Source organism: Nicotiana attenuata, chromosome 10 (assembly GCF_001879085.1).
Source record: "Nicotiana attenuata strain UT chromosome 10, NIATTr2, whole genome shotgun sequence".
Lineage (NCBI taxonomy): Eukaryota > Viridiplantae > Streptophyta > Magnoliopsida > Solanales > Solanaceae > Nicotiana > Nicotiana attenuata.
The window spans coordinates 21,751,726-21,763,927 of NC_031998.1; the positions used below are offsets into that span (position 1 = coordinate 21,751,726).

Genomic DNA, 12,202 nt, shown 5'->3' on the forward strand with positions numbered 1-12,202 from the left:
CCACTAGGTGCTATCAGAAACAGTCAGATGATTACACCAGAAGACAACTTAATGCTTCAGAGTCCTTTTGGAGTGCAGGAGATATGGGATAGTGTAAAGGCATGTGCTGGAGATAAAGTACCTGGCCCAGATGGATTCTCAATGGCCTTTTTCATTAATTGCTGGGAAGTGGTAGCTGCTGTCCAGAACTTTTATGACCAGGGAATATTTGAAAAGTGCTTTAATGCTACTTTTGTGGCATTGATTCCTAAGAAGGTGGGGGCCAAAGAATTGAGAGATTTCAGGCCTATCAGTTTGATAGGCAGCATATACAAAATTATATCCAAATTATTGACGGAAAGACTCAAGAATGGAAGGTGGATTAACTGGATAAAATTATGCATCGTTACTGTGAGATTTTCGGTCCTCATAAATGGTGCACCAGCTGGTTTTTTCCCTTCTCAGAGAGGTCTGAGACAGGGGGATCCCCTATCTCCTTTCCTATTCATTATTGCTATGAAGGGATTGATTAATATGTTGAAAAGGGCTCAAGCAAACAATTGGATAAGGGGCTTCAAGGTGAATTGCAGGGCTGATAGCAATATGATGATTTCCCACCTTCAGTATGCTGATGACACTCTTGTGTTTTGTGAAGCTGATAGAGAACAACTGAAAGTATTAAGGGTGATTTTCATTCTTTTTGAAGTCACATCTGGACTACACATAAACTGGCACAAAAGTTTCATCTATCTAGTCAATGAGGTAATGGAGATACATAATCTTGCTAATATTCTTGGTGGGAAAGTAGGTGAACTGCCCGGTGTATATTCGGGGATGCCATTGGGAGCCAAGAACAAGTCAAAAGGAATTTGGAATGGTGTACTGGAGAAGTGTGAAAAGAAGCTAGCAAATTAGAAGAATCAATATCTATCTATGGGAGGTAGACTAATTCTGATCAACTCTGTACTTGATGCCATGCCAACTTATATGATGTCTCTATTCCCAATTCCTGCGGATGTAGTGAAGAGAATTGATGCATTAAGAAGGAATTTCTTATGGGAAGGCGATGGTGAGAAGAAGAAAATACATTTGGTTAAATGGAGTACTCTTACAACTAGCAAGAAGGCTGGGGGATTGGGAATTGAAATCCTGAGAGTTCAGAATCATAGTTTGATGATGAAGTGGTTGTGAAAATTTGCTGCAGATGAACAATCACTGTGGAGAGAGGTAGTTAGGGATAAGTATGGTATGGAAGGAAAATGAACAACCAAACTTGTGAGAAATCCATATGGTGTCCGTTTATGGAAGTCAATAAGGAATTTGTGGCCAAAACTCGTTAACAAGTCGAAATTCAAAGTAGGAAATGGTACGAAGATTTCCTTCTGGGTTGAGAATTGGCTAGGCCAAGGACCCTGAAGCTACTTTTTCCTTACATATATTTTGAATCAAAAACAACAAGCAACAATAGATGAGGCATGGATGTGAGAATGCACAGGAGAAAAATCTTATATTGATTAATGTGTTGTACAACCCTATTTATATACAGTAATTACATAATAATAGGTATCTACTTCCCGATGTGGGACACTAAACATGACTAACTACTTAACACTCCCCCTCAAGCCGGTGCATATAAATCATATGTACCGACCTTGTTACAGATGTAACTAATACGAGAACCAGTAAGAGACTTAGTGAAAATATCTGCTAGCTGATCATTCGACTTTACAAACTTTGTAACAATATCTCCTGAGAGTATCTTTTCTCTGACAAAGTGACAGTCGATCTCAATGTGTTTAGTCCTCTCATGGAACACCGGATTTGACGCAATATGAAGAGCAGCTTGATTATCACATACCAGTTCCATCTTGCTGATTTCTCCGAACTTCAACTCATTGAGCAACTGCTTGATCCAAACTAGCTCACAGTTGCCATAGCTATGGCCCGATATTCGGCTTCGACGCTGGATCGAGCAACTACATTCTGTTTCTTGCTCTTCCAAAAGACCAAATTACCTCCTACTAGAACACAATATCCAGACGTAGAACGTCTATTAGAAGGTGATCCTGCCCAATCATCATCTGTGTACCCAACAATCTGCTCGTGGCCTCGATCCTCGAATAGTAACCCTTTGCCTGGAGCTGACTTTATATACTGAAGAATGCGAACAACTGCATCCCAGTGACTATCACAGGGAGAATCCATAAACTGACTTACAACACTCACCGGAAAAGAAATGTCAGGTCTAGTCACTGTGAGGTAATTCAAATTGCCAACCAACCTCCTATATCTCGTAGGATCTCTAAGAGGCAGAAGCTTAGCATTCGGATCCATAGGAGTGTCAACAGGTCTACAACCCTTCATTCCAGTCTCCTCAAGAATGTCTAAGGCATACTTCCTCTGTGAAATAAAATACCTGAGCTAGACTGAGCGACTTCAATACCTAGAAAATACTTCAATTTGCCCAGATCCTTAGTCTGGAAGTGCTGAAAGAGATGCTGCTTTAGATTAGTAATACTATCCTGATCATTGCCAGTAATAACAATATCATCAACATAAACCACCAGATAAATACACAGATTAGGAGCAAAATGCCGATAGACAGAGTGATCAGCTTCACTACGAGTCATGCCGAACTCCTGAATAACTGTGCTGAACTTACCCAGCCAAGCTCGAGGGGACTGTTTCAAACCATATAGTGACTTGCGCAATCGGCATACAAGACCACTAGACTCCCCCGAGCAACAATACCAGGTGGTTGCTCTATATAAACTTCTTCCTCAAGATCACCATGGAGGAAAGCATGCTTAATGTCTAACTGATAAAGAGGCCAATGATGTACAGCAGCCATGGACGAGAAGAGACGAACATATGCTACTTTAGCCACGGGAGAGAAAGTGTCACTATAATCAAGCCCAACCCAAAAATCTAAGTGTATCCTTTTGCAACAAGACGAGCCTTAGGACGATCAACCTGGCCATCCGGGCCGACTTTGACTGCATAAACCCAACGACAACCAACCGTAGATTTACCTGTAGGAAAAGGAACAAGCTCCCAAGTGCCACTCGCATGTAAAGCAGACATCTCCTCAATCATAGCCTGTCGCCATCCTGGATGAGATAGTGCCTCACCTATAGACTTTGGGATAGAAACAGTGGACAAAGATGATATAAAAGCATAATGAGATGATGATAGACGATGATAACTTAAACCGACATAATGGGGATTAGGATTAAGAGTGGATCGTACACCTTTGCGGAGTGCAATTGGTTGACTAAGAGGAGACAAGTCCGCAGTAGGTGCATAATCTGATGCAGGACGTGAATCACCTGGACATGATGCTGGATGTGGAAGACGATGATAAGTCAAGAGTGGTGGAGTTGCACAAGGTTGAACTGGACTAGGTGGTGGAACTGGAGCTATATGTGGTGGAACTGGAGCTATAGGTGGTGGAGCTGCAACTGGAGCAGTAGGTGGTGGAGCTGGAGTTGTAGAGGAAGATGAATGGGAGATAGTGACTGAATCTCCAAAAGATGAAACTAGTAGCACCTCAGAAATATTTAAGTGATTACCTGGACCTGTGAAGTATGATTGGGTTTCAAAGAAGGTAACATCAACAGACATATGGTACAACTGGAGGTCAGGAGAATAACATCGATACCCCTTTTGCTTTCTCGAGTAACCCAAAAATACACACTTAAGAGCACGAGGAGCTAACTTATCTTTTCCTGGAGTAAGGTTATGAACAAAACACGTGCTTCCAAAGACACGGTGTGGAAGAGAGAACAAAGGCAAGTGGGAAAACAGGACAGAGAATGGAACTTGATTCTGGATAGGTGAAGATGGCATACGATTAATAAGATAGCAAGATGTAAGAACTGCATCCTCCCAAAAATGCAACGGAGCATGAGATTGTATGAGTAGGGGAGCAGTTTCAATAAGATGTCTATTCTTTCTTTTAGCTACCCCATTTTGTTGAGATGTGTACGGACAAGATGTTTGATTAATAATCCCATGAGAGTTCATAAACTGCTAAAATGGGGAAGACAAATACTCTAGGGCATTGTCACTACAAAATGTGCGGATAGAAACTCCAAATTGATTTTGAATTTCATTGTGGAAGGTCTGGAAAATAGAAAACAACTCAGACCGATTTTTCATTAAAAATATCCAAGTGCACCTGGAATAATCATCATTGAAACTGACAAAGTAGCGGAATCCCAAGGTAGAACTGACCCGACTAGGACCCCAAACATCTGAATGGACTAAAGTAAAATGTGACTCTGCTCTATTATCAAGTTGCGAGGGAAATGGGAGCGGGTATGCTTTGACATGACTCACACTCTAGAGTGGACAATAAGCCAGGTACCATTTTCTGAAGTTTTGACAAACTGGGATGTCCCAACCGTTTATGTAATAAATCTGGTGACTCGGTAACGGGACAAGTTATTGAAGGAAGACAACATGTGAGTCCATGTGATTTTGCAAGGATAAGGTAATAAAGTCCATTTGATTCAGGTCCGCTACCAATGATTCGCCCCGTACTGCGTTCCTGTATAAAAACAAGGTCATCAAGAAATAAAACAGCAGATTTAAGTGATTTGGCTAAGCGACTAACGGCTATGAGATTAAAAGGACTACCGGGAACATAAAGAACTGAATCTGAAGGTAAGGAATGAAGTAGACTTGCTTGACCTATTGCAGTTGCCATGGTTTGAGACCCATTGGCCATTTTGACTGTTGGAAGCGATTGAGAATATGAAATACTAGTGAAAAGATATTTGTTACTATAAATATGATCAGATGCACCTGAATCAATGACCCAAGACTCAGAAGTTGAAGATTGGGAGATAGAAGTCACACTACTATCTGTTTGAACAACGGAAGCTATCCCTGAAGATGTCTGTTTACATGCTTTGTACTGAAGGAACTAAATATATAAAGAAACCATCTGGATTGGATTCAATGCATTGGATCCAACGGATTGTGAGTTAAAGGCTTCAGATATGAATGCCATTATAATGTTGCACCGGAAAAAAGCAGATTTTTTTTCTTCTGGAAATTACTGTTCACGCCGGAAAAATCACTATTCACGTTGGAAAAATATAAATGTGGTCGGAATTTGATTTAAATTGGAGGGGTAGGCTCGAAATTGCAAGGGGAACAAGCTGTGGTGAAGAGTCGTCGCCAAAAAATGGCTGGAAGGTGCCCCACGCGCCGGCGCGTGACGTCGGAACTTCGCGTGGGAGCGTGTGGAGGGTTTTCTGACTGAGATTTTTTTACGGGTTGGTCGGCGGAGGCCGATCTACTTCGTGGTGGTGTTGGTTCTTGCACAACACTGACCAAAAGTGGATTTTTAGTTGCAGCAGACCTGTGTTTGCCAGAAAAGACTTCCGGTTGACTGATTTCTCTTCGCGGAGTCGCTGGAATTTATGCACAGCGATAAATCTCTCACGATTGCTGTGATATCATGTGAGAATGCACGAGAGAATAATCTTATATTGATTAAAGTGTTGTACAATCATATTTATATACCGTAATTACATAATAATAGGTATCTACTTCCCGATGTGGGACACTAAACATGACTAACTACTCCCTCCGTTCCAGTTTATGTGAACTTATTTCTTTTTTGGTCCGTTCCAAAAAGATGAACCCTTTCTAAATTTGGAAACAATTTAGCTTAAACTTCCAATTATATCCTTAATGAGAAGCTTTTATAACCACACAAATACTCTGACCCCATTTTAACTTGTTTAGGACCACAAATTCCAAAAGTCTTCTTTTTTTCTTAAACTCCGTACCCAGTCAAACAGGTTCACATAAATTGGAACGGAGGGAGTACTTAACAATAGAGTTCTACAATACTTTTGGAGCTATTATGTGGAATCAATACTACTCAAGATCACATGATATGGCAAGGGAATGGGCGTGGGAAGTTTTGTTAAGTATGCTTATAAGGAATTCAACCTTTCTAATAATCAGGTTGGATGTTGGCCATGGAAGATGATATGGAAAGTAAAAAATTCCCAGCAAAGTTGCTTGCTTTACATGGTTATTAGCAAAAGAAGCGGTTCTAACACAAGATAATTTAATCAAGAGAGGTTACCACTTGTGCTCTTGATGTTACTTATGTGGAGAGGAGGCAGAGATAATTAGTCATCTCTTTTTGCATTGCAACGATTGGAAACAGCCTCTCTGCCCTTTCGGGTAGGGGTAAGGCCTGTGTACGTATTTCCCTCCCCAGACCCCACCTTGTGAGACTATACTGGGTAGTTGTTGTTGTTGTTGTCGTTTTTGCATTGCAAGTTGACCGTAGAATTATGGAGAATTTTCATCAACTTTAGGGGAATTTTATGGGCAATGCCAGGAAGAATACTAGAAGTTCTAGCTTGCTGGAATAAAGAGGGTAATCTTTCTAGTCATTAAGAGAGATGGAGAATTGTCCCAGCTTGCATATGGTGGACAATCTAGGAAGAGAGAAATTAGAGGTGCTTTGAAGACAAGTTCAGTAACATCCCGAAGATGAAGATGAAATGTCTAGCTCTTTCTATTTTTGGTGTAAAGGAAAGTTTTTGGAGGATCATGAATCCATTTTTGATGTTCTAGAATCCTTGTGAGAAGTCCAAAGACCAAGGATTATAAGTGCTTTGTTTTTTTTGCACTCCCTTTTGTAATTATGGGTGATTTCACAATTTTAGTGAAGTCTATATACTAATATACAAATATGTTACCTTCTCAAAAAAAAAAAAAAGGATGACATTTGGAGGTAAAATGGCATGCTTGTTAGCCACATAAGTTTCAAATATCTATTTATAATGTGGTTGAATGGAGTGGCTGGATTTCAAGGTTCGAAAATCTGCTTTAATAGCAACTGAAATATAGAGATTAAGTGCAGAATCTGAAACGTAATAGCAACTTCCAAACGGAACTGGGGAGAAACTAAAAAGTATATTGTTTCTAGGTTCAGAAGGTTAAAAAGGCATGGAACTCCTCCTCCAGTATACCAGAAAGAAGTCGCTGCCATCACAACCCCATGACAACCTATGTATAAGTGATACTTAACCCTAGTGTTGATCTAGTAAAGTTACATGGTTCATATATATCAACTAGGAGCAAAGATAAGGCTGGGCAGTTCTATATAAAACTGACTCATCAGAGAAAACACAGAAAACATATAGGGATTTAGCACTTAGCAGGGGACTGCCAAATCAGATAGTTCTCTATAAGATTCTCCTGCATCATTTTGTAAGGTTTTCTATCTTTTTGGTATACTTCTTGTATATGGCACCCTTTTCCTTTTGTTTTAATGAAATTTATTACTTTATAAAAAAAAAATATATTCTCCTGCATCATTAAGACTGGAATTTCATTTAGTAGGTGAGCTTTGGATCCAAGTATATCATGTTGACTTCTGCAGTGTCATTGTCAGCTCTAGTTTACTGCACAATAAATATTTTAGTGTCACAGAAAAGGACTCTATGTATATGACATCTGCTGGTTCAGAAACTAAGAAACTAAGGAACCATTCAGTTGTTTTTTTCTTCTTATGTTTTAACTACTTTGGTTTCTGTTATAGGCAAAAGGGTACCGCGTTGGGCCAGTCTATGATGATGTCCTGGCAATGGCTTGGTTTTTTCTTGAGCTGATTGTCAAGTCAATGGCACTGGAGCAGGCTCGATCCTTCTATCACAATCTTCCATCGGGTAATTGCAGTTGGGCTTGCTTCGATTTGTCATTATTGTTATAATCTTATGCTTTGTAATCATGCTTTGCTTTGAATCCTCTTATCTGAAAAGTGCATTCAAATAAGGTCTTTACAAAGGGTTGTACTCATTGTTTTCCTTCTACCTGGTCATCTTACAATACAGAGTAATAGAAGAAAACTGATCTTTTGCATGTGATCAGGAAAAAGAAACAGATGTAGTTTCCCAATTCCATTAGTGATCTTTATTAGACGGTCTTTTGACCAGATCTCCTTCAGCCCTAAACCACAGCTCTGGTAGGTGTTAGACGATCATCTGAAACTGTTATATCATGTTATTTGACTGGATAATCCTAATGATACATCCTGGATTGTGCGGATTGCACAGAAGCGCGAACAAAGTCGTTTGGATGGAATATCTCAGTGTTGTATTAGCTAGTGATCAGAAAACTCGATTAAGGTATTCAAGGCATTTGTCGTTGCGCAACGCACTGAGGGAGAAAGATAGAAAGAGAACTCCTAATTAATCTGGAAAAGGCTAATGTATAAAAGAATCTTACAACAAAGAGAACAGTTAAAAAAGTTCCAGCAGGCCAATCTACTCCAAAATGTATAAGTCGCGATAAACCGATACATAAGACTTCAAAGGCTGAAGACATAGAAGAATATGTTGCTTTCCTTTGAGTGCAAGACATGCCCTTGGCTTTATATGCTTTGTCAAAGTCATTTGATTTTGTATTTTAGTGTCAAAAGTGAACACACTTTTCTCAGTCTCGTCAATCTTCCTATTTACACTCTCTGGCCCCGTAGCAATCACTCTCTGTAGACCACAATTATATAATATATACGGCTAGATGCTTGGTAAGAAATAAAATTGTTTAATATGTAAGTTGGTAGCTTTGGTCAAACCTTTTTTCATGTGTCTCTTCTACATAATAGTCTAATCAATGTGCAATGGTTTTGCTTTACTACCCAACAATCTCATTTTCATTTAAGGATGTATTCACGTTGTCGAATCCATTTATATCCATCATGAATGGTGAGCCTGTGTTTGCTTCGTGGTTTCTTAGCATTGTTTTGTGCTAATAACCATGGCTTCCTTTAGAATAATGCTCATTCAGAAGTCAGGTTTTGGAGTCTTAGACTACTCGTTATTGAATTGGTTTGGATGCATTGTCATTCTTTTAAAAATTAGATGACTGCTGAATAGTTGTGTTTGGAAATTCACCAAATAGGGGATTTATATTGATAATCTGCATTTTCGTCCTTTTGAGCACAGGTGAAGATGTCCCGCCAATGCAGTTGAAAGAAGGTGTTTTTAGATGTGTTGTTCAATTGTACGACTGCCTTCTAACAGAAGTTCATGAACGCTGCAAGAAAGGTCTAAGCTTGGCCAAGCATTTAAACAGTAGTTTGGCTTTCTTTTGTTATGATCTTTTATCCATCATCGAGCCTCGGCAGGTTTTTGAACTGGTAAGCTTTTCAAACTCGACTTTTCCTCTTCATTCTAATTTAGTATTCACCCCTAAAACTGTTATTCTTGTTCTTCATCACTCAGCCTATATTTCCTCTCTTCTCCAGTTGATGGTTGTGACATATTCCGGTGCTTCAGTTCCTATTGGAGTCTTCCTAGAGGTGTTTAGCCCAATATTTGAATAGTTAAGAAGTCTGGGAGCTCTGGAGTGCTATCTCCAAATCTACCCAGCAGTCATCTGCTAATATAGTTTCTCCCCTACTTCAGAGAATCTTCTTCCGCCATAATTGTGCTTCCCAAGATGTTCTGATCCTTCCAATAATTTACTTTCATCGTCCGGCCGTTTATTCAGTGCTGCTAAATTTATTTATCTCCTAATCATTGGCACAAAAGTGGAAAATTTGCTGTTACTAGAGCCTTGCTCAACTAAATTAAGATCCTTTTGGCCACATCCAACCAGCTAGGGTTGGGGCTAATCTCAAGTGTGATTGCTGCCTCTCTCTCTCTCTCTCACTCTCTCTCACACACACACACAATATTATTACAATTAGAACAAATCTACCATACCTATTTTATTTTATATACAGTTCTTTCCGGAAAAAAAGGGTATTGTAGGTTTGTTCTAATTGTAATAATATTGTAGGTATTATCCTATATTCATATACTAATCTGTTTTTGCTCATCTACGACAAATCTTTCTAAGCACCCTGACGCTAGATTCAGAACACTACATTCTACATATAAAACAACAATAACAGCCTCAATCGCAAACTAGTTGGGTTGGCTATGTGAACCCTCAAAATACATTTGGGCCCGATTTGGAACAGTTCATATCTACACCGAATTTATGTTATAAACTTTTATACTGCCAACGCCTTACATGATTTCTTCTTTTTCTTTTCTGACCAGCACATACCAACCAGTAAAAGTTTCCTTGGTTGGCTCAGAAACACTAATCCACACCTAATTTGCACTAACAACCTTTTTATTACTAACAAGGTTCCTATTTCTTTTCACCACCATAGCAATTAGTGGAATCTTCCTTTTTGCTCAATTAACTAAACAAGCTTCTCTCCTGCAAGGAAATAATCTCTCTATGATAATTACTAAACATGTTGCATCTGCTAAAGCTTCATGCCCCCCTAAAAGTTATGTTTCAGTTACTTTGATTTCAGATTTTAATTCTATCTTGTAGCTGTCTGATAAAATAAGGTCAGATTAGAAGTCCTCGATCTAGTTTTCACTGTTTGGTATACTATTCCTTTAACATTAGAAGAAAATGCCAAAAGAAACTGAATTTCTTAGCATGATTAAGGAAAAACAGAAAGTTGATTATGTATGCTTAAATGACATTATTTACAGAAAGATGTTATTGTGTTGGTCATATTTAATTTACAAGGAAACATAGATTTTCTTCAGCCCTGTTGGTTTATTCTTTTTTTGATAAAGTAAGTTGCTTCATTGAAAGGCATCAAGCTGATGCAATGATTATAAAAATAAATATGCTAGCTCCATTACAAGATGTTATGATGGGATCTTGGAGCTAGCCAAGAACAAGAGAATATACCTCAAAGAGGCTAGTCAAGAGTAAGGGAGCTCAAAAAATCTAAAAAGACAGTAGAACTATTTACATAGGACTGTTTGGCCCAACAAAAAAGACTAAGTAGACATCTGGCCTTCAGCAAGTGAATTGGAGTTGAGACTCCATCAAAACATCTGAGGTTTCTTTCAGTCCATAGGCACCAAAAAATGCAAGCTGGTATCACCCTCCAGGTGTCCCTGAGGTTTCTTTCAGCCCTGTTGGTTTATTCAGCAACAAGTAGAGTTTTCTTTATATCATTATGCTATGTTATGTTACTTTAAGTTGTTCTATTAATTATTCTTCCCACAGTCTAATAGATATACATCTTCCCCATTATTGCTGTCGTGTACAGGTATCCTTGTACCTCGATAAATTCTCTGGAGTGTGTCAGACGGTGCTGCATGACTGCAAGCTTACTTTTCTACAAATTATATGCGATCACGATCTTTTTGTTGAAATGCCCGGACGAGATCCTTCTGATAGGTAAATGTTCAAATATTTTCTGCCATCTTCTTTTGTTCAAATACCTTGTTTATATTGCTATAGCACTACCCTGTTTTATAAGACATCTATTCTCCAAAGTCAAAATGGCTAATGTTCGGTTTTTGAAAAGTAAAATCTATAAGTTTATTATATATTTGAAAACACAAAGAACTTCGAATTTAAATATACTTTAAATAAGGAAACCAACAACAACAACATGATTTAAAAAACACGATGACCAAGTAGGTCAATAACTGGGAAATTCAAAGACTTTTAGAATGAATTGGAGCATGATGATCCCTCGTAAAAGTTATCTGGATGGGAAAATTTTAAATCTATATATTGAAGGGGTGCCTGCCTTGTACAGAAAGGCTACTAAAGGACATAAAAAGGACTGAAAATTGCTTAAGAGGTCCTAGATGTAAACAGTCTTGTCTATACTAGCAGTAACCTGTCATATGAGCAATAACTGGGAAATTCAAAGACTTTTAGAATGAATTGGAGCATGATGATCCCTCGTAAAAGTTATCTGGATGGGAAAATTATAAATCTATATATTGAAGGGGTGCCTGCCTTTTACAGAAAGGCTACTAAAGGACATAACAAGGACTGAAAATTGCTTAAGAGGTCCTAGATATAAACAGTCTTGTTTATCGGAAGGTGATCCTACCCAATTAGCATCTGAGTAACCACCGATGCTCATGGCCTCAGAATTATCCTTTGCCTGGGGCTGATTTTGTAAATCGAAGAATGCAGATAACTACATCCGAATGACTATCACACGGAGAATCCACAAACTGACTCACAACACTCACAAAAAGGAAATCTCGGATCCATAGGAGTGTCAACAGGTCTACAACCTGTTATTCCTGTCTCCTCAAGAATGTCCAAGACATACTTCCGTTGCAAGATCACAGTACCTCCCATAGACTGAGCGACCCCAATACCTAGAAAATACTTTAATCTGCCCAAATCCTAA

The 12,202-nt window shown here is 38.8% G+C and overlaps 1 protein-coding gene across 2 annotated transcripts in view; it reads left to right on the forward strand.

The window, feature by feature from the left end:
* Positions 1 to 12,202, forward strand: part of LOC109233138 (guanine nucleotide exchange factor SPIKE 1) — a 57,751-nt gene that overhangs the window by 31,878 nt on the left and 13,671 nt on the right. For both annotated transcript variants that reach the window (XM_019398915.1, XM_019398916.1), the window contains exons 19-21: positions 7,559 to 7,685; positions 8,964 to 9,157; positions 11,093 to 11,223. In XM_019398915.1, the coding sequence (XP_019254460.1) occupies positions 7,559 to 7,685; positions 8,964 to 9,157; positions 11,093 to 11,223 (452 nt within the window). The remainder of the gene's footprint in view (positions 1 to 7,558; positions 7,686 to 8,963; positions 9,158 to 11,092; positions 11,224 to 12,202) is intronic.